Source organism: Dendropsophus ebraccatus, chromosome 6 (genome assembly GCF_027789765.1).
Source record: "Dendropsophus ebraccatus isolate aDenEbr1 chromosome 6, aDenEbr1.pat, whole genome shotgun sequence".
Lineage (NCBI taxonomy): Eukaryota > Metazoa > Chordata > Amphibia > Anura > Hylidae > Dendropsophus > Dendropsophus ebraccatus.
In genome coordinates, this window is record NC_091459.1 from 48,703,399 (window position 1) to 48,726,671 (window position 23,273).

Genomic DNA, 23,273 nt, shown 5'->3' on the forward strand with positions numbered 1-23,273 from the left:
GTGTGAACGTAGCCTAATGGTAACTGAATGTTCCCAAGTAGTAGCCTGAGACTCAGATCTTGAATTTGTAAGCATTGATTTCCCCATACGGTGTATGAATTATTGATCCATGGTTGCTTGGTGGAAAACTGTATATCACTTTGGTCCTGTTTTCAAAGAAGGTCCAGAACCAAACAAATTCACATAACTTGAGTTCACCAGAATGAAATACAACAAAAACATCTTTAAAACATTGCTCTGGGGTTAATGCAGAAAACAGTTTTCTTTTTACTTACAACTTGTTACATAGAAAAATAAACCGCCAACATTTTCAGCAAAAAGCTTTCCTCAGGAAAAAACGATTGTTTCTTTAGCCATCAAAATAAAGGAATGTAAATAAGCAATAAATACAGAGTGTGCTTCTCCATATTGACATATTTACAATTGATTCTTTGGCTTATGTTTGGGATTCTTTTAAAATAATACATATGGTACGATCCAGGCATCAATGTAGAAAAAAATTGTAAGCCAAGTACAGTTCAGTGATGCTTGAAATGTTGAGAGAATTACAGGAATTTGCTGTCAGATCTGCACTCCTTTCTTAATTATTTTCGACATTTTTTATTTTTTTTTATTTAAAAAAAGAGAAACTGCCACACTGTAAATAAACACATGCAACATATTGGCTTTGAGAGTCGTCTTGTGAGGCGGCTGCACATACAAATACGTACAAATCCTGGAGACACCATCCAGTTCTGGCTTCCAGCAGTGTGATAGTGTGGCACTAAATTCATCAATACTGTCTACAGTCATACAAACATCTCATGTCCTTTTTTATGAAGATACAGAAAGTCATAAGAAAAATACTTTTTTTTCTTCTTTTGCTTCTCATTTGCTCTGTTTAAAACTTAAAAGGTCCCATGTAAAAATCCCCCACTGCACAGCTGGAGTGACATTTGTCCGAAGTTGGGCTGCTGATTGGCACATCCAACTATGATGATTCAAGGTATTCTAAGGAAACATCATAGCAGAAACGGTACTGTTCCTGTAAAATGAAGAATGATTGTTAGTAATCTATTAACTGTTTTATTATTGAAAAATAAGTCAGCTATAGCAAGCAGAGATGGGTGCAACCCATGTCAGAATCCAATCGTCCAGCATTTGAAACCTATGGCTGTATCCATGTTTTCCAGCTATTTACATGCTGAACGATCAAACATGCTCAAGTTGCGCTTATCTCTAATAGCGAGACATTGAGAAAACAGTGTAGTTTCAACCTCTCACTTATATCACCAATATCTTAGGTCACAAAAAACAAAAACATTTTCTCCTCCATTAGACATAGCAGGTACCTGACAATTTACCATAATTCTAAAATTAGATATGTTTCAACCACACACTAACCCCTTTGTTTTTATCTCTTTGGTCGCAGGTCATAAGTTGCATTTGACCCTGCTAGCATTGACAACACTACAAGTCGCATGTGATTGCAACCTGCTTGTGACTTTTTGTGCGATTTGGCTATGATAATTATTGCTAAATCTCTACTATAATAAAGCTGTGCGTCAGCAAGAGGCAACCAAATTTAGCTCAAGTGATTTAAATGTGACTTGCTGTTGTGTGAGCTAGGTTGCTGTGAAGCCCTAGACCTTGGGGATACTTTATTCTAGGTTTACTTTATTCCATTCTGCCAAAACCGCCCCACAATTGCACCAAATTTAAACCTGGGCGCCAACTAAAATGGAATGTGACCATTTCAATGATTTAACATTGAATTCTAAATTCTTAAATTTATGTTTAAATTATATATATATATATATATATATATATATATATATATATATATATATATATATATATATATATATATATATATATTTTATGATGTAAAAAAAAGCAAGGAAGATTACAGAACAGGTCAGGGTGTTTTTTACTTAGCTTAAGTGTGTCAGAGTGTCATGCACAAATTGATACATTTATGGTTTCCACATTTTCTGAATCTGGGAATATTTCTTAGAAAAATGTGCTCAAGTGTGTGTCGGATACGTAAAGCTATATTTTTTCTATATTGCAACAGTATGTGTAAATCACATAAGCTTTGACTTCATAGCCGGGCGGCATAATAAAAATGAGTTAGTACCTGATCCTCAGCAAGCACGCTGTTAACTCTGGTTCAGTTATTTGTGACTCCTGAATATTGGCGTTAGTGAGAATGAATCAGGTGTACTAATGCGGACAATGAAGTTGTTACAGACTTGTGGTAAATGTTATGTTTTATGGCAAATTGCATCGGTTTTTGGATGTGTGTGTTGCTCGGGTAATTATCTTTTTTTTTTATATAGGTGAAACATGTCTCTCACCGCTGAGGAATGTATGGCTATAAAATTGACAACTTGCAGTAAAGCACCTTGGCTCCGTTAATAAATACTAGTAATAATAATGTGGTGCAGTTTATTGAAAACAATGATGCACTAGTCTAGTTCGTACATAAGTTATCGGCAGACGCTTACCTCCAATTTCCGGCACCGGCCTTCTAAACCATTTTCAGGAGATTAAATTTTAATTTATCAAAAATTGTGACACTTAAAAGACCAGTGCTGAAAAGTGGAACTAAGCAGCTACCGGGAACTATCAGCTGCTCCGTATGCATGAACCTGCTGACTGTTTTAACCCCTTCAGGACCGTGCAAATTTTAGTTTTTTCCTCCTCACATTTAAAAGGCCGTAGCACTTCCCTTTTTTTTCACCTACAGGCCCACACAAACTTATTTTTATTGTACTTTGCAACAACAGACTTAGTTTTTACATAAAATATGCTGCGAAACCGGAAAAAAAAAAATATTTGCGCAGTGAAATTGAAAATAAAACACATTTTTTTTCTTTGGGTTTTGTGTTTACACCGTTTGTCCTATGTTAAAACTGACACGTTATCTATGTTCCTCAAGTCAGTACGATTACAACTATATGTAACGTGTGTAACTTTTATTTTATTTGATGGCTTTTAAAAAATTAAAACCTTTTTAAAAATCTAAATACTTCTTAAAAAAATGTCTCTAGGACCATGCTTATAACGCTTTTATCATTTGGTCTATGGGGCTGGTTAAGGTGTCATTTTTTTTGCGCCATGATCTGTACTTTCTATCGGTACCTTGATTGCATATATGTGACCTTTTGATCGCTTTTTATTACAATTTTTCTGGATTTGATGCGATCAAAAATGTGCTATTTGCTATTTTTGCGGATTTTTGTGCTTACGCCATTTACCGTGCAAGATCAGGAATGTGATGATTTATTAGGTCGGTGATACCACATAGGTTTATTTATTTTTATTTATAAAATGGGAAAAGGGGGGTGATTTAAATTTTGATAAGGGGAGGGTTTTTTTTTTTTTAAACTGATGAAAAAAAAATTTTTTTTTTACACAGTAATTAGAAGTCCCCTGGGGGACTTATATATACACACAGCATTGATCTCCCGTTGAGATCAATGCTGCGTATATAACAGAGCACCAATCCATCTGCAGACCAGATCAGCAGAATACCGAACCGGAATCAGCGTCAATCTGATGCTGAGGCCCGGCCGGGTGAGTTAAACGGATCGCCCCTCCGCGATCACATCGGGATAAATAGTTTAGATGTAGCTGTCAGCCATGACAGCTGCATCAAAACTGTTTATTAGCGGGCACGGCGATCAGACCGCGCCGACTAACAGCTGCGGTCCCGGGCTATTAATAGCACCTGGGACCGTGGCGGCTACCCGACCGAGGCCATACAGTTACATCCTTGGTCGAGAAGGTATTAAAGTGTTACTGTCATAAAAAATTTTTTTTGCAGAAATCAATAGTACAGGTGATTTTAAGAAACTTTGTTATTGGGTTTGACAGAAAGGAGAGGAGGGGGGACCTGGGAAAAGTCTTTTTAAATGCAGATGGCATATTTGCCTAATAAACCCAAATACAAAGTTTCTTAAAATCACCTGGACTATTGATTTCTGCAAAAAAAAAAAAAAAAAAACGACAGTCACTCTTTAATGCAAAAATAATACCAATTTGCTACCAGTTCAACATACAGTCATCCTGATGCCTCTGTTACTCTACATCCAGTAAACCTCATATTACAAATGTCTGGTTTGTCAAGTGATTTGTTATAATTATTGCTAATATATGCTAACTAATATTTTCAAGTCTCATTTACATATAAGTAATTTCACAGTAAATTTTGTAGAAGTAGAAAGATGAAAGCAAAACTATGATGTTCACAAAATTCAATTAGACTGATGGCTTTGTAGGTAGAGGGTTATTAAAACCAAACAAGTCCTATTTTACATGTATCACATCCCTTAAAATTGCCTTGTATTAGGAAAAAAAAAAAAGAATAAAGCTTCGGAGGAATGAAGAAAAAAATATGTGCAAGGAAGAAAAAATAATTAGAAAACAATTATCCATACAAACATTATTTCTCATTAACCGCAAAGCTCATTTGAGAAATGTTTGCTTAGCAGGATTTCCATAATTCGCCTTGGTTCCATTGTTTCCTTAGCAAAGTGATGTATGCAAGAGCTCCAAGGGGCCAGCTACATTCTGTGCAAACACTACATCATTATGAGTTGATGAACCTTATTAAGCAGTCATGAAATGTGATGCTGGAACGTACAGGGCATGAATGCTATTCAGCATGACTAAATATTTTCTAGCATTTTCTTGCCGCTTCTTATGGCTATAGTAGTGTTTGATTGCATCGTCTGAATGGAGATGACTGAAGGAAGCTCATAAAATAATAAATATGGCCCATACAACTTCCACATCAAGATACAATAGCCAAAGTAGAAATGTATAATAGACAGTGACACAGGCAGACCTACTAGGACTAAAGATCAGCAAATCTAGAGCATGTTCGGGTTCATCGGTTACCAATAGCTTAAGTTGGATGAAGCCATAAAGCTGCCTTGAAAATAAGGATACAACCATAAGCTGTATTCATGTTTCAAGGAATCCCAGGCGTTGCATCCAATTTCTTCAGCCATCAGTATGCTTGGGTTCGTACAAACCCGAAAGCCCAATATTCACTCATCTCTTACCAGGACCAAGCTCCATTGAAAGGATTAATTCTTTAGGAGAATATACCTTACAGTTACAGAAATATCTGCATTGTGCTGTCAGACAGTAAAACAAATGACTAGTGCCTTTTAACTCACCGGAGTCTCCACCATGTTTGGCTTGCTGTTGCGTAGTGTTTTTACAGCATGGAAAACATCAACCACGTTTTGTCTCTTGATCATTTCGCACACAATACTAATGGCGCAGAACACACCGCTTCGTCCTCCACCATTTCTTTGAAGAACAAGAGAAGATACATGAGAATCTTATAGTTTAAAGGGGTTTTTCACTCAAAAATAAGTTTTGATATGCTGCTGCCCATGGAGTAACATAAGAGTGATTGGCTTATCGGGTTTTCACCCTCAGATGAGTCAGTCTTGAAAGTGGAGGCGGGATTGCCTGCGCCGGCCGTAGAAGAGCACAGGGGGAGCACTGTTTGTTACATTATCTCTATAGGCCGCAACATGTCAAAACTTATCTTTTAGTGAAATATCCCTTTAATGACATATGATAACAGTTGCTGTAACTAAGGAAATCAGATTAAGGGTGCGTTCACACGTACAGGATCCGCAGTAGATTTGATGGTACAGATTTGATGGTACGTTCAGTTATTTAGATGAAATCCGCTGCGGAACGTGTGAACGTACCCTAAAGATTTTAATAAACAGAATATTCCTGACATCATTCTTGCTGAAAAGGTGGCCGCTTTCTTCCATTGCTGAGAGGTCAAATTGAAGGGATCCCATTATGTTGAGATGTAGTCCAAACTGTTGGTGGACTGACAGATTTTTGTGGGAAAAGATTCAGTAGAACTAGTATTATTTTCATTTAAACTTATTACTACTCAGCTCATTTTGGGCTAAAACATAGCACCCACAGATTGGACTGCATTTTCAATATAAAATGCCTTTGGACCACGTGTTCCCTTTGCACAAAGGGCAGATTTGACTAAGTATTCAAGAAAATAATATCTCTGTAAGTAAAATGAAATTAAGGGAATGTCCAGGGTTGGAAAAACATAGCTTCTCTCTTCCAGAAATAGCACCACATTCGTCCTTAGTAGAGATGAGCGAACCAGGTTCGGGTTCGAGTCGATCCGAACCCGAACGTTCGGTATTTGATTAGCTGGGGCTGCAGAACTTGGATAAAGCTCTAATGTTGTCTGGAAAACATGGATACAGCCAATGACTATATCCATGATTTCCACATAGCCTTAGGGCTTTATCCAACTTCAGCAGCCACTGCTAATCAAATGCCGAAAGTTCGGGTTCGGATCGACTCGAGCATGCTCCAGGTTCGCTCATCTCTAGCCCTTAGTTTTTGGTATTACAACTCATTCAATTGAATTAATCCAAGTTGTAATGCCACACACCCCATGATAACGGGGTGGCTTTGTTCTGAAAAAAAGGCAGATATGTTTTTGTAATCCTGCATATCACCTTTAAAGGGAAACTCCAGCAAACCCATAAAAAATAAAATGCACAAAAAGCATATAGGTGCACGCAACGATCCCTCACGATTTTTGACACTTTTCCCGCTTGTCTATGCTTGCCTAGCCCGGGTGAAAACTTTTACAAATGATCCCAAATGAGTTTTACATCATGGCACCTGGCAGAGAAACTACATCTCCCAGCGTGCATAGCACCTGAAAGCCAATTGCCAGGTTCTGCTTTGCACAATAAACACAGTATCTATCTAGCTTTCTACATTATTAGAGTAGTGAATAAGCGGCCGGAGACTTACGTAGTTTGCGTACAATGGGAAGTATAGGAAGTACGGCTGCACAGTTCACACTACGTACGAACTTACGCCAGGATCTGCAGGATCTGCAGCTGAATTTCTGCAGCAGATTTCATTTAAGTAACTGAACACAGCATCAAATCTGCTGCAGATCCTGTAGGTGTGAACACACCCTAAAAGTCAGGGGTAGTCTTATACAGTTCTTTAAATGACAGTTACACTTTACTACAATACATTAATTAGTGTCAGCTATGAATATAAAACAGTTGATAAAAGCATACCAAAAGGGAGGGTATGTTAATCTGGTGTTTTGTCTTCATAGATATTTGTTGGTTAAAAAAAATATACAAAGAAATAAAAAAAAATTCTAAGCACCGACAAGTCCTTCAAAATGGTTTATGCATGTGTCATTCCAATTAAACAAGATACAGGATAATGGTGTACAGAAATGGCTATTAGTAAGTAACAAAATAAATGACTAGCCTTGTTCTTGAAACAAATTGGTTTCCATAATCTTTCTAGTGCTTATCTCTCCACCCACCTCCATAACATAAAAGCATCATACTATAATGTTACCAAACATATAGTATAGATGCACTTCAAAGGTATTCCTTTCACAGCTTTCATCACATATCAGATCCACAGGCTAGGTCAACAAGGACAACCATTAGAGAGCTCAGACTGACACAGTAACAATAAATGATAGCTATTAGTGGTAAACTCACAGGCAGTGAATAATGGTGCGTCCTTCCCCTTCATCACATTCTTCTTGCCATTTCTCGACTTGCAAAATCAATTTTAGGAAAGATCTTTTGGAATTTGGCACCTCTCTATGTGCTGCCCAACCTAAGTACTGGAACTGCTGCACCATCAGATAACCTTCTTGTGGCTGTCCAAAGTAAAGAACACTCATATTAACACTTTAATCATTTATCTCCTACAAACATGAAATTAACTATTATAGTTTGCTACTGCTAACAATCGGTCTCCCTATGGAAAGTATTACAACTATCAAAAATATAGTACAGGGTGCTGTTATTGTTTTACTCTGTATAGGAGTTGAGAAAATCATAGGACTGGTTTCATACAAATAACACAAAGAACCGAGCGGATGGCATCCCAGATGACAATCTCACAATCAGACTGGAAAATGCTGCAGTAATAAAGATGGATCTAGCTTTCCCAGGCACCGGAGAGGGTAGCATGGACTTCGAAAGCAGTCAGTTGATAAGAAGAGTGCCGAGCTAACAAAGCATTTGGCTTTCTTATTACTGTAGTTACAATATATGAGCAAACTGCCAGTAAATCTGTGGCAAAAATACTCTTTATGAATAGTGTTGAGCGGATCTGTTAAACTGTTCAGGTTCAGCAATGTTTTTCCTGCGTTATATAATTATATTCGATATAACAGTATTGTTCTCATACGGTGAGCAGTGTAAACAAAAAGAAAAAAAATGCCAGGATTGCTTTTTTTGTCACACTACATAAACATGATCAGGAGGAGGAGATAACTGCTTAATTCTGACCTGGACATCTGTGCATCAATGACCTTTAGTATTAAAGTTAAGGCAAATGCAAAGCATAAGTGAAGAAAATGTCATTTTAATTGCCAAATTATACTTTTAACCTAATCTACATTTAGTTACCCGTGTCAGGTTGCATATTCTGAAGATTCGGCTGATGACATCACAATCCATTGAGCATGACATGCATTCCACCTGGATTGGACCGTACCGGAGCATTCCCTCCTCTGGCCAGTATTGTGGACAACCCTGTGGGGGGTCATAAAGCATGGCTTGTCAATAGGAGGACATTACATTTTTAAAATAGACTGTACAATATCATTCAAACAGGAAAAATTACCTGCGTCAAGTCCACTTCATTCAGCATCACTAAGGAAGAACATCCGTAGTCATATACTAATCTCCAGAAGTCCTTCACAGTGTTTGGCAATGGATGCTGGGTGACAATGAAGGCAGCTGGCTGTCTGTAGCTCTGTGAAAGAGGAAAAATAAAAAATAAATATAAACACTTACATTTTGCAAAAGACGACAAGGCAAGAAGATGGACAAGGCCGTCCAATCAGCAAACAGCTTTACCTTGCTTAGCCATACAGAATCTTTAAATATTATATTCCCACTGTCAAAGGCAACTCAAAGTTTACATATAGAATGATTTGAAGCTCTTTTACAGAGATCCAGGTAGATGAAATGTATTAAGAGCCATAAAACACTGATGCTCTAAAATCATAGAGTGTGGCATGGGAAATATTCGAGTCTGGTGCAATGAGCACATCGAGCACTATATTCTCTAATGCATTTCATCACATCGAGCATCACTTGACCAATTATGCTAAATGAAACAAATAGCACTGCCTCTCCTAAATGCAACATAAAATGCTCTGCCCGATCTAGTTCATTAAAGTCTCCATTTACAATTTAATGTATCCATTAATTATTTAGTGGGAAGAATCGGTGAACTGGAATTTAGTAAACATCGCAAAACAAGACATGTCGCAGTTTCATGACACGTAAACAAGGATGCATGCTGATGTGGAGCTTGCTCCTATAGGAGGGTATTTCTTTCACTTAAGTTTATATTTTCTACATGTTGCTTGTAGTTTTCACTGTAATTACACATTACTTTCCTAACCCTCTTTATGGTGTGCATCAAGCAGTCCGCATTAACGGAACAGCTTGGTTCATTGAGTGTGTTCTCTATAAGTGATATTCGGCTCCTGTAGTGAGCAGATGTGAACGAGAAATCTCAAAGAGATGCACACAGAACAAGAGTTAAGCCATATTACAACTAAATGACATCTGGGAGCATGTGAGCACTTCTGTCACACGGCATAGTGGCCTTAGAGTTTCAACCAGATCTGTAGACTGTCTTGATAACCTTGACCACCACTAAGCTCTGCATTATTAGCGAGAGTGGAAATAAATGGACCATGTGAAGACATCATTCCCACAAGAGGTGAACCCTGGAAATGACAAACAACTTGCCAACATTTCATGGGAATTCAATTTCAGTGAATGACAACAGGGCTTTAATTACCGCCCATTAGTTTCCTATTTGTTTTGGAATATTTTGCAGCACAGATACATCAATCACATTGTATCAGGCGTGATTCCTGTCTTCTACACACATCAAACAGAGAGATAGGTCTCCTTACGTCTACCAGTGCTGCATTGATGTAATTGCTGCTCTCCCCATCTATGGTAATTAAGAAAGGCAGACATCTGTCAGGCGGCAGCAGGTCCATGAAGCGGTTCTTGTCATGGTTCCTTGGCAAGCAGGCTATACTGCAGTCCTCAGCCTGTAATCTTGGGGTCACAGAATTCAGAGTCTGCAGGAAAAAGATTAATTAGAGACAAAAGTACTGCCCCTGTGATTAAGGAGCCGTGAGAATTAGTTTTATTTCACAGCATCATTATCAATGCGGTGTAAACTTGTCAAGAAAGGAGGCTGTAAGTATGTACAGAGGGGTTAAAACTAGAGATGAGGGCAATTTGAGAACAATGAGTTGTGCCTATCTCAAGTTAACAACTTTATACCTTGTGTCCGCATTGCTCTGACTACAGATAAATTCAGTTTTATCATAATCAGAAAGACTGCACATATTAGGTATAGTGAATACAAAAGAGATAAAGCTCCTTGATGCTTTTAGCATTAAATATTTGAGTTAATGTGAACTTTACGTTAATTATTAAAGTGTACCTCCCTCTTTCTTCCATCTTCTAGGCAGTTATGGAGACAGAGGATGACATTAGGGGAGAGTCCATTTTCTAAGTCTTCTACAAACTGAAAGATGATAGTGGACTGCTACTTACTACTATGTGCTGTATTCTGTAGGTTAGTATAGTGATCTACTCATGTCTCCGCTATGATGGCAGGACACACTAAATAGGTACATGTAAGTCCGGTAAAAAAGTTTATGAAAAGCTAGAAACAAAAAAGTATTTCTCAGAAGAACGAATAACTGAAGTTTGCAGTAAATAACAGAGTGAATAAAACTTGGTTAATATCAACTGAGTTGCATGCAGACAACATCTTAACGATGGTCTTTAGCAATGTCCGTGGAGGGGATGAATATTCAGGACATGTGAATCACATACACCAGACAAGGACATGATTCGTTGTAAATACATTTTCTGACTTACATTGAAAAAATGTAGCAAAATGTATTTTAAAAATGTAACTTTTAACATCTTGCTCTAACCAACTTAAAGTGAAGCTCCATTTTTGGGTAAAAAGGATTTTTATTTTTAACATAAATAAAAAAAAAAGCCTTTGTTTACAAAAAAATAATAATATTGAAATATCTACATCAAGGAGATGAAAATGGTTTCACAGCATGTAAGTGCAGTTACACTTGGAAATGGGGCACAAAAGTGGAGCTTCACCCTCAAGCACAAGACACACAAAGTCTATGGGATTACTTGCAACATGCCTATACTTTTAAAGGGGTCATCCCATGAATTGCAAAATGGTCCAGAAAAGCAGCTGTAGAAAAGTAAATTGCAGTGTTTCTAGCCCAAAATTCCGCTTGTGTGCGCTGTAAGGGATGGGCTCTGTAAATCACTTTTTACTTTACAACCCTACCAGAAGGAATCTTCACAGTTAGAGTGAGTTACACTACGGAACACAGAGAAGGGGGATTCCGTTGCTTGTACCAGCTCACAGCGGCGTAGACACCATTCTATAGTCGGGCAAATTCTGTCTTCTGCCGAAAGAACTGACATGTCATTTCTTTTGTCGGACGGTGCAATTCGCTCACCAATAGAATAAATTTTATGGAACGGGCGGAGATGCGCGCCGCTGTGATCGGGTATGAGTGCCAGAATCCGCCTGAACTTCTCCGCGCGGATTCCGTAGTGTAACTCACCCTTACACTGCCAGATACTCTACTCCTTCCCAGTTCACCAGTATTTCTGTTGGCTCATCTGCAGAGAAAGCATGGTCCTGGCAATGTGGAGAATGACAGTCCATATGTGCCCACTAGCACTAAGCTTAGCAAGTGGACTTAATCTTTGAACACCATTTGGCGTCATATGATTTAAGTATATTTCATAACCCTTCAAGTTATTAACCCCTTGAAGAGAACCCAGGAAGTACCAGTACACCATTAACTCTGGGGGCTCTATTACACAAGGATTGCTGAATTTCTGTTACATCAGAAAAAAAGAAAACACCAATAACATAAAATCTCCCATCTACGATACCAATAAAAACTAGAGATTGTGGTACCAAAAATTACACCTCAAAAATCCCTCTAGGTGGAAGAATAAAAGCTCTATCGCTTTTAGAAGGCAAGGAGAAAAAAACTAAAATGCAAACATTAAAATTGGCCTGGTCATTAAGGTCAAAACCCACTGCGTCCTAAAGAGGTTAAAGATTTAAAATATTTTAAATACGCAATGTTTATAATTTGGGGTTGTAAATAAACCTAATATTCTTCATGGGATAACCTCTTTATTTGAGCCATTTCAAATTATTTTTTTTACTGTTTTCTTAAATTGCAAAACTTAAAAGGACAGCATGTAGCTTGAAGACATAACATTTACATTAAAATGCTTGTAATACATTCAAAAGAGAGAAGCCTAGAATACATACTGATAATACCTGGAATTCATCTTTGAGATGTGATGAGTTGGTCTGGGAGTCTATTCTGATCATGTCAAAGTATGCTGCTTTAAATTCACAGACTGGAATGGCAGTCTCTCCGCATAAGCATGCTTCCAGGATGGCATCGTGGATGAAAATATACTGCTCCTGTACACAAAAAATGCATGGCAAAATAAAGCAGAGCAGCATTAGGTAACTTTAGCATGTTACTCATTTCTCATGACCCCACCAATTGCAAATTTACAGCATATCCGAGAGGATAAAGAACCCCTTTAACAATTTGTAAATATACAGAGAAAAGTCATCTGCTACTGATTCATTTAACTATAAGGCGGCCACATTAACTCATATCTGAAGCATATAGTTAGCATTTGCATTGACAATAATTTATTGAAATCAGTAAGACACTTTGATAAAATCTGATATTTTATATATTGGATTTTAAGCTTATAAATATTTATGTATCAAAAATTAAAAGTAATTAAAAAGAAATTAATTACCTCGGTTTGGACCATGTTGATTCGGCGAGAACGTAAAGCTTTGACACAATTATAAATGTCTACAACTCCTTCCCGCTCTGCCATATCCAGCATGATATCAATAACTATGTAACAGCCAGTGCGGCCAGCGCCAGCGCTAAAAAGTCAATAGAGAGAATAATGTGTTAACAATCAAAAATACCAATACATTGCTAACAGCAATTCTATCCCAGAGTAAGAGTCCTATTACATGGGGAGATTATCTGCCCAATTAGGTAGAGTCAGGCAGATATGGCCCTGTGTAATAAAGACAACGATCAGTCGAAAAGCCGATCATATGAGTACAGAAATTAATAAGGATGTACTTACCTCTCCACTCTGGTGTCCTCCTGCCTGCTCCCTGCAGCCTCTGCTGACACTTCTTAATCTGTCTGTGCAGTGACAGGCCACTCAGCCAATCACTGGCTGCGGCGCTGTCCCATCTTAGCCAGTAACTGGCTAAGTGGCGTGTCCCTGCACAGACTGCTTCAGAAGTGCCAGTGGCAGTTGCCGTTAGCGGGAACAGGCAGCAGAACACTGGTTTGCCTGGAGAGGTAAGTATGAAAGTTTTTATTTTTCTATAGGCTCGGTAAGATAGGTTGGATAGTTGGATAGGTAGAAGATGGGTCAAATGGAATTAAAGGATTCTAGATAACTAAACTGCTGGTGTGGAGAGAAAATGAATATACAGTAAAAATAAATTTTTGTCCAATGTGTGATGATGAGAATTATGCAAGAACTATTCCATGTGTGAATTTATTTTCTACTTCCAGCCAGATTATTCTAGAGACAATGGCTGTACATGTACCGTAAGGGGTACCGTAAGGCCTCTTCACTGAAATCCAAAAGAATTAAGACTAAAAATCTAGCACAACCAGATAATCGATTCAGGTTATAGGTGGACTATGTGGTAGAGAATGGGTTACATCCTAAGTATCCGAATGCATCCCCTGGTTCTCATTAGTAGGTCTAGCACAGGTCCGTGTTCTGACTCTCCATCCTGCCTCAGCATTCAATCATGGAAGATCAATACCAAGAGGTTTTCAGCACAGCTATTTGTTTACACTTCACCGCCGTCTGAATAAAACAAGAGGAGAAGCACATTCGACAGTCTGATTTATTAGAAGTGCATTCTCCATCCCGTTCTTTCAGGAAAATGTAAGTAACAGTGTTGCTTTGATTTATTTAAAGCAGTAAACAAAATGTCTCAAAATGACACCAGTATTTAGGTAAACACGGAGCAGTGAACGCTTTACATCTAAAAGCATAGCAGAACATCTACATTGTTGATAGAGACTGACTTAACTTTTGACTTTACAGCAAAGGCAGCAAATGAGCCCTGCAAAATAAATTAACATAAAGATGTCCTGCTAGTAAACATCCTTGCCTTAAAAGTCTGCAAAGTCACTGCGAATGGAACAGTCACAAGAAAAGTTACAGCTTTTTTTTTTTTTTTTGGTGCACAGCTTGAGTTAGCTCTCCTAACTCTGTTTTGATGAGGCACTGTCACATTTATTTTTAAAAGAAATCCACAGGGGTTGTAATTACAAACAAACTTGCAATATTTTCTCTATACTTTTTTTCCCTGATAATGCTGTTTCCCTGATCAGCATTATACATATGGCCACTAGGTGTCTCCCTTCACTGCGCATGTGTACAGCTGCTGCACATCCACATTCAGTAGCAGAGAATTCTGGGGATTCTCACATTGTATGGTCAGCTCTCCTGTCACACAGTACCAAAACCTATGTAACCACACAGTGACATTATACTGACTAAATTATTGCATACCAAAGAGCATTGTCTCCTAGTAAGCATGCATAGTTGATAGTATATTTAGCCTAAGTTAATTGCCCTCAATTGAAATACAACCTGCATGATGAACAGGTGTCTTTCTTTATGTGAGCCCACAAAGGACTGGGACTTCCTGTGTTTGGTCCCTTTTTTTTTTTTTTACATAGAAAAGACCAAATATCCTCACTAAGAAAGCATGGTCCGCATTTTGGCCATATGTATACCTTTGATTTAAACATGGAAAAAAATTAAAAATTAAAATAAAGAGTATATTGCACAACTGTTGCACAATATTGCACACAATATGTTTACTTAAAAAAAAAAAAAAATAAAAAAAAAAAAAATATATATATATATATATATATATATATATATATATATATATATTATAAAAAAGATTTGCACAACAGGTACGCTTTAACCTCCCCCACCTCCTATTTTGCAACATCTAAATTACGCTTTTCTTTCATATGTAACTTTTCAGTAGCCCTTTACCAAGAACTAACCTGCAATGAACCACAATGGGACCAGCACTTGGAGGGTTGGACATTTTCACTCTTCTAATAAAAGATAACAGCCCAGTGGCATGGTATGGAACTCCATGGTCCGGCCAACCAGTAAAGTGGAACTGCTTGACTTCCCTGATTTCATTATATCCTCTCTGTAAATAAATACAGTAACATGCATATATTACCATGGTTGACACACACAGTAAGGCTACGTTCACAAACACCAAAAGTGGTGGAATTCCACGGCGGAGAATGCAGTCATTCTCCCTGTCATAATGACAGTCTATGGGAGGCTTGCTCTATTCCTCTTTCCGGGCTAAAGAATGAACATGTTCATTCTTCAGAGCCGAGAAAGGAGGCTCCCATTACGGCAGGGAGGCTGGCGGCATTCCGTGTGAACAGAGCCTTATACTTCATTTACAATACATTTCCAGGCCAAGGATAGTAAACGATAAACGTTTAAGTACAGTTAGTACTCGGCGAACATAAGCATTTGACTCTGTCTTGAGTTATAGCATCATGGAGCGCGTTGATGGCAAATGAATGCTTTATTCTAGAATATTTTATAGTGTTATGAAGCAATCAATTTCTACCAAACCACAGACTGCAGAAGAATCTAACCTCGCTGTTTTGCTTCACTGCGCTACAAGCAACAAATGTCCAGAAAGCACAAACAAATAATTAATCCTCCAAAAAGGCACGAATCCAAGAGATGCACTTGTAGCTTTTGGTCTTGTTTGCTTGGTTTGGTATCTTTATCACTGGTGATTTTTACAAGTAGCTGAATTTGCATGCATGCCATTCCACGAATGCGTAGTACAAGCACTGCAGCAGCACACTCAAAGAAAATGCTAGAACCAAAAAGTACAAAATACTGTGTGTGTATATATATATATATATATATATATATATATATATATATATATATATATATATATATAGACACACACACACACTATACTATGTATGTATACTATTAATATATAGCACAGTACTGTTGTATGTAAAAACAGTATATAGCTATATATATTAGATGACATAATTTCTATGTAAACGCATAGAAGTGTAGTCGCAAGACCCCATAACTGCCTTCAGCTACATCATAACCACCCAACATGTAAACACCACCCCACACACACACACACACACAGTTAAGTACAAATGCAAAAACACCCTACCTCACGCAACACACGTTTCAGGATTTTTCCTTGACAAACATTAAAAAAGGTACAAACATTAAAAGTACATACCCTTTCAAGAGTGAATGTCCTAATCACATACTCTGCAAGTGGTTCCATTTCTACACACGTCACTTTAAAATCTGCATAGACTTCAGTATCATCAGGCCAGTACTTGTAGCATTTCACCTGTAAACACATGACAAAACAAAATGGGTTCAAGGTTTCAAATTAAATAAAAAATATCAAAACAGTTACTATTCAAAGAGAAAAATGAAAAACTATAATCACGCCAATTATTGCTCAGAATTATCAACCATTAGCAAATCATTGTCAAGCACTGCATAGGCAGCATAATACAACGGATTGTACTTTAATGCAGCTTTTTGGTATCGATCAACTCTTTCTTTTTTTTTTGGTCTGAACATAATCTAGGACTGAGGCAAAGTATAGGCAAAATTAAGAAAAGCACAGTAAGCTACAAAAATGGCTGGGGCTAGATACTAAGTCAGAAGTGATTATTCTTACCCTGCCAACTTCCACTAAATTTGTAACCATTACAATGCAGGCAGACTGTTCTTGCCAAACCATCCTCCAGAAATCATACACTGTTTCATGAACTGGACCTAAAAAATAAAAACATGAAATGGGTTTTAGGAGAGTGGAAGTCAATGTATCTAAACAATACATACTGTATTTTTTTTTTTTTATAGCACCAACATATTCCACAGCTCTGAACATATTAGTCCCTGACTTAAGAGTTGGTGCTAACTTAAAGGGGTTATCCAGCACTTCAAAAACATGGCCACTTTCTTCCACAGACAGCACCACTCTTGTTTCCAGTTCAGGTGGTGTTTGCAATTATGCTCCATTTAATTCAATAAAAGAAACAGATTGCTGAACTCAGGGAGAACAGCCAAATGACAACACTGCCGGCTGCTAATGAAAGCGCTCAATGCAGTGAAGTCCTAGGTGCATTGCCCCCTGGGAAACATGAGTATGCAAAAGAGGAGTCCGTGGAGCCTCATTGAAGAGTCTCAAAACACAGGACTAGCCAGATATCCCTCCGGGAAGGACCCAGCCAAGTGGCAGCTCCTGTTAGGAAACCACCAAATCCACCATATTAAGTGGCCCTATAAGTCAGTGTAATGACAAGGGATAAACCAAGGCTAGGTAACCATCCACAGACAGCTGTTTCGGGGTGTTGCCCCTCATCAGTGTGGAGCAGGATTCTGGCTAGGTGGGAGCAATGCCTAGTAGAGCCATAAAAGAAACAGATTGCTGAACTCAGGGAGAACAGCCAAATGACAACACTGCCGCCTGCTAATGAAAGCGCTCAATGCAGTGAAGTCCTAGGTGCATTGCCCCCTGGGAAACATGAGTATGCAAAAGAGGAGTCCGGCAGTGTTGTCATTTGGCTGTTCTCCCTGAGTTCAGCAATCTGTTTCTTTTATGGCTCTACTAGGCATTGCTCCCACCTAGCCAGAATCCTGCTCCACACTGATGAGGGGCAACACCCCAAAACAGCTGTCTGTGGATGGTTACCTAGCCTTGGTTTATCCCTTGTCATTACACTGACTTATAGGGCCACTTAATATGGTGGATTTGGTGGTTTCCTAACAGGAGCTGCCACTTGGCTGGGTCCTTCCCGGAGGGATATCTGGCTAGTCCTGTGTTTTGAGACTCTTCAATGAGGCTCCACGGACTCCTCTTTTGCATACCCATTTAATTCAATGGAACAGAGTTACAACATCCCACCCAATCTGGATAAAAGAGTGGGGCTGTCTCTGGAGGAAAGTCGACATGTTTTTGTAGCACTGGATAAACCCTTTAAAGGGGTTATCCAGCGCTACAAAAACATGGCCACTTTTGCACCACTCTTGTCTCCAGATTGGGAGGGGTTTGAAACTCAGTTCATTGAAGTAAATGAAGCTTAAAGGGGTTTTCCAGCGCTACAAAAACATGGCCACTTTCTTCCAGACAGCCCCACTCTTGTCTCCAGCTAGGGTGGTGGTTTTGCTGCTCAGTTCCATTAAAGTGAATGGAGCTTAATTGCAAACTGCACATGAACTGGAAACAAGAGTCGTGTTGTCTCTGAAAGAAAGTGGCCATGTTTTTGTAGCACTAGATAACCTCTTTAATTGCAAACCACACCTGAACCCGAGACAAGAGTGGGGGAAAAGTGGCCATGTTTTTGTAGCGCTGGATAACCCCTTTAAGGGAGAAGAATAGCTCAGCATTTTAATACTGGTAGCTGATGAAGTGCCATTATGTAGATCCAGTGTCCTTATGTAGAATTGGCTCTCTTGAACGGTAGGTAGAGATGAGCGAACCTCAAGCATGCTCGAGTCGATCCGAACCCAAACTTTCGGCATTTGATTAGCGGTGGCTGCTGAACTTGGATAAAGCCCTAAGGCTATGTGGAAATCATGGATATAGTCACTGGCTGTATCCATGTTTTCCAGACAACCTTAGAGCTTTATCCAACTTCAGCAGACCCAGCTAATCAAATACTGAACGTTCGGGTTCGGATCAAATCGAATCCGGTTCGCTCATCTCTAACGGTAGGTCATCTAGCTTTACTGAAATAAAATAGTTCCTGATCAAGATGGAATCCAACAAAATCAATTATTAGAGTAAAAGTAAATGTTTTTTTATTCTCTTACCCTGGGTGGCAATGTAATGACTCGGCCTCTGGTATCCCTGAAACAACATGCAAATAACATGTTCACTTTCTGTCATCTACATTTGTCACATAGCTTTAACAGGCAACTACATTAAAACCATGAGCAGAAAATTTGAGGAAGAGGAAAATACATTCACACATTTTACAGTGATTACCAACTGCATATATAAAGAGTACAATAAAATTGTAAAACACTACTTACAAATGCACAGGTTCTACACCCTTAGTAAAACTGCTCAGTGTACAGTATTGGTAAGTGTACTTACTGCATATAGTGACAGCAGCTCCCTGTGTACCTCATAGAGCTAAAATCAGATTCCCCTCATCCAGGCTGTGCTGCCCTGCTCTGTGGTGATTTTTTCCATAAGATGGGCAAGCATGGATGAGCATGTGACCATGCCCCGCCCTCAGTGCCTACCACTGAGTCTGTATATGCCTATGGAGGACACTGGGGGATGGGGCATGGTCACATGCTCCTCCATGTTGGACATTTTATGGACAGACTCAGTACAGAGCAGGACAGCACAGCCTTGAGGGGTCTGATATTAGCTCCATGCGGTACTCAACAAGCTGCTATCAGTACAAGCAGGGAGAACACATACTAATTTTAACTACTTTATATTAGCTGGAAAGACCTATTTAAAGTTCTTACTGCAACGCTAGGCACATACACTACATAATGGAGAATAGTTTCTGCCCCTCCATCTGTGCGCACTACATATACAGCTCAGAGAGGCGTAGTAACCCTAGGCCCCACCTCCTTGACACAGCCCAAATAAAAAAAAAATGATAAAAGACAAAGACAACAAAGGTATGTTCGGAATGCTTTTACTGAAATCAAGTGGTGTCACCAGCTTGGAAGTCAGGGAGTGACAAATCAGCTTTAAGCATCTATAGTGGAGTAGAAGAGTGTGCTTTTCTATTATGCAAATTTGCTATTTAGGGTCTTTGAAAACTGAGTGACAACCTCATGGGAGCTTTAAAGAAAGTTATATTCATAGTTAGCCAGTAAGAAAAAAAAAATGTTAACAACCTTACACGAGAACTTACATTATGAAGCTATATCAAAGCATATAGCTGTATTATAGCACTTATGTAATGTGTGGAGCACTAGCTAGAATCACTAACAATCATGCAACTGCTACTTGATTTGAGACATGGGCAATACATCAAATTGTACAAGTGATCTAAGGCTTGCCTTTTCCCAAGAAATTAGTGCCAAACTATTCTTTATAGTAGCAAAGTCACATACTAACCGCTGGCCGTTCCAGTCTCAAGCAGGATGAGACACACTGAAGTATACATCACGCATACAGGACACCAATGGCTGTAAACAGGTTTCACTGTAATGTTTGCTCCCTTTACAACATAGCTAATATGATCCATAGACAAGGGAGCTTTGGGTATTCAATCCATGTTTAATTCATATAATCTTTCAGCAGAATATATTACGTAAAAATGTAAAACCTCTCTCAAACTTTGGTGTCCCATAAAGGGTAAGTGCAGATAGGTGTACAACCAAGCAACTGACTAGTATGGAACTGACAGCCTCTCTCTGGAGCCTTTACTGAAGAGCAGACGCACACTGTGTTCTTACTGGCTAGTAAAGCACAAGATCAAAAAGCGACTTATGTTATTTACATCTAGGTTGTGCTGGTTAGCAGATTGTTAAAGTCTAATGATGACATCTAACAATATTGTGCCATATGAAGTATTGAAGTCAAGTACTTAAATGCAAGCCTGACAGATTCTGTTCTGAAAAAGCATTAAATGTTGTCAGGTAAGGATTGCAATTTTTTTTTTTTTCCGAAAAAATCTTTTTTGCGAATGTGCAAAGGACTGGGGCATCCTGTATTTGACCTCCTTTTCTGAACAGAGACAAGACAAAATATTGGCATGGAGGGAAAATAGACCACAGTTTGGCCACATGTATAACGTTGATATAAACACAGTGAGCATATGGGAAAAAAGGCTTGTGATCATAACCCCTGTTGGTTTCTTAAAAAAACAAAAAATATGACTGTGCCTCTTTAAAGTGTAACTATCTTTTAAACAAACTTCTGACATGTCATAGCCACATGCCAGAAGTTTGTATTGGTGGGGGGAGCTAAGTCGCCCCCACCAATCACTTGAACAAAGGGGCAGACGCACTCTGAAGCATGCCCCTTTGTGTTGTTACTGCTAATCTAGCAGTAGACAGAATTATAATGGTAGCCTATGGAGCTTCGGGTAGATGTGAATACTGGAAGTTCCATAGGCTCCATTATAATTCTGTCTACTAATACTTGACCAGTAAGAGCAGATATGAAGGGGCAAAGCGCACGCTGCAAAGCATTTGTTCCCCTTAGTTGTAGCGATTGTTGGGGGTCTCAGTACACACACCCCACCGATAAGAACGTCTGACATGTGGCTATGACATGTCAGAAGTTTGTTTAAAGAGGTTTTCGACCTTAAACTAACTTATCCCTATCTATCTATAGGATTGGGGACAAGTAAGAGATTGCACGGGGTCTGACCTCTGCACCCCCCTCCCTTCCGTCTCCAGATCAGCCCTAGGCTTCTTTGTTTTGAATAAAGCTACAGGTTCAACATGTGAGAGACAGTTCTATTCATTCTATATGGAGCTGCTGGAAGGAGCCGAATACTTGGCTTTTACCAGCGGCTTCACAGGGAATAAAAATAGTGCTGCGGGTCATATCTTGTACCAACGGCTGCATTTAAAACAAAGGAGCTGAGGGCCATTCTAGGGGTCAGACCTCCTCACAATCACTTACTTGTCCCCTTCACTGTGGACACGTTAGTTTAAGGTGGAAAACCTCTCTAAATGATAGGTACACTTTTAAGCATTCTCCATAGGCAGAGCATGGTTTGTGTCATGCTGGGTTTCCATATAAAACACAAAACACAATGGGGGAGATTTATCAAACATGGTGTAAAGTGAAACTGGCTCAGTTGCCCCTAGCAATCAATCAGATTCCACCTTTCATTCCTCACAGACTCTTTGAAGAAAAAAAAAACAAAAAACTGGAATCTGATTGGTTGCTAGGGGCAACTAAGCCAGTTTAACTTTACACCATGTTTGATAAATCTCCCCAAATAAGTGAAAACAGCTTAAATATGTTTACGTAATTAGAAATAAAGTCCATCCATCAATAGCTTAACAACCGACTGTTATCGAGAGCAAAAAAACACATACTAAACATAGTACAAAAAATCTAATTTAAAAGTTGAAGATCTGTTTGTTACAGGTGCATAGAATAGTTAAAATAAATTTAGAAAAGTTTACACTTAAATTAGGGCAGAGGTATTACACCCTAGCTCTGTGCATATTGGGGTCATGGCTCTATGCTACTCTGGTTATCAAACAGAAACAAGAATGAAGAGATGAGATGTTTACACCATATTCAAGTTAAACAGGAAGAAATGACTGTGGTAGTAACTGCACAACACAGACACTTTAACCACTACACCCTGACTGATGAGAAATTACTAGTATAGAAGGCAAGTAGCTGATTTAAACACAATCTTGACTGGGATTAATTTATTACAACCTGCATACACCATACCCCACAAAAACAATGTTTAATTTGTCTACCCATGTATACAGGGGAGGTACTATAAACAACCCTGCATCTTCCCTACATTAAAAGTGAATATGCTTGTGTATGTATATGTGTCTATCTATGTCATGTGTCTGTAAATGTGCATATGTGAGCATCTATGTCATGTGTCTGTACATTGTTGATGTGTATATGTTGATGTGTATATATGTGTAAACTGTGCACCTGCCACACTATCCGCTCTCCAGCAGTCAGCATTTCCACAAGATCTGCTGACGTGCTGCTCCTATAGTAAATGGGACAGTCAGCATAGGGTCTATATTGTCTATGCTGACTGACCATTTTCTGTGAGAGCAGCATGTCGGCGGACAGCCCAGGAACCGAAAAAGTGCCCGGTGAGACCCCTCTGATCACCAGAACAGGTAAAGCGTGCACTAAATGTGTTCTCTCCTGCCTCTGTGCCATGTGACCAAGACAGACTCCAAAGTCAGCCTCAGCTGCGCTGTTCTCTCCCTGCTTGTTTTAGTGATTCGACCGTTATTTAATGTGGTATTTCTGATGTATAATATGTATGGTGATAATGTATG

At 38.8% G+C, this 23,273-nt stretch overlaps 1 protein-coding gene across 7 annotated transcripts in view; it reads right to left on the reverse strand.

Moving 5' to 3' along the window:
* Positions 1 to 447: 447 nt before the first annotated feature.
* PTPRK (protein tyrosine phosphatase receptor type K) overlaps positions 448 to 23,273 on the reverse strand; it is a 255,773-nt gene continuing 232,947 nt past the window's right edge. For 4 of the 7 annotated variants that reach the window (XM_069974946.1, XM_069974942.1, XM_069974945.1 and 1 more), the window contains 12 exons: positions 19,107 to 19,143; positions 16,969 to 17,066; positions 16,513 to 16,629; positions 15,260 to 15,414; positions 12,942 to 13,077; positions 12,439 to 12,588; positions 9,989 to 10,162; positions 8,677 to 8,808; positions 8,460 to 8,585; positions 7,539 to 7,702; positions 5,172 to 5,307; positions 448 to 1,024 (listed from right to left, as the gene is read on the reverse strand). In XM_069974946.1, the coding sequence (XP_069831047.1) occupies positions 971 to 1,024; positions 5,172 to 5,307; positions 7,539 to 7,702; positions 8,460 to 8,585; positions 8,677 to 8,808; positions 9,989 to 10,162; positions 12,439 to 12,588; positions 12,942 to 13,077; positions 15,260 to 15,414; positions 16,513 to 16,629; positions 16,969 to 17,066; positions 19,107 to 19,143 (1,479 nt within the window). In that variant the 3' untranslated portion in view covers positions 448 to 970. Of the gene's footprint in view, positions 1,025 to 5,171; positions 5,308 to 7,538; positions 7,703 to 8,459; positions 8,586 to 8,676; positions 8,809 to 9,988; positions 10,163 to 12,429; positions 12,589 to 12,941; positions 13,078 to 15,259; positions 15,415 to 16,512; positions 16,630 to 16,968; positions 17,067 to 19,106; positions 19,144 to 23,273 lie in introns of all 7 variants that reach the window. The other 3 variants (XM_069974941.1, XM_069974940.1, XM_069974943.1) reach the window with 1 other exon arrangement.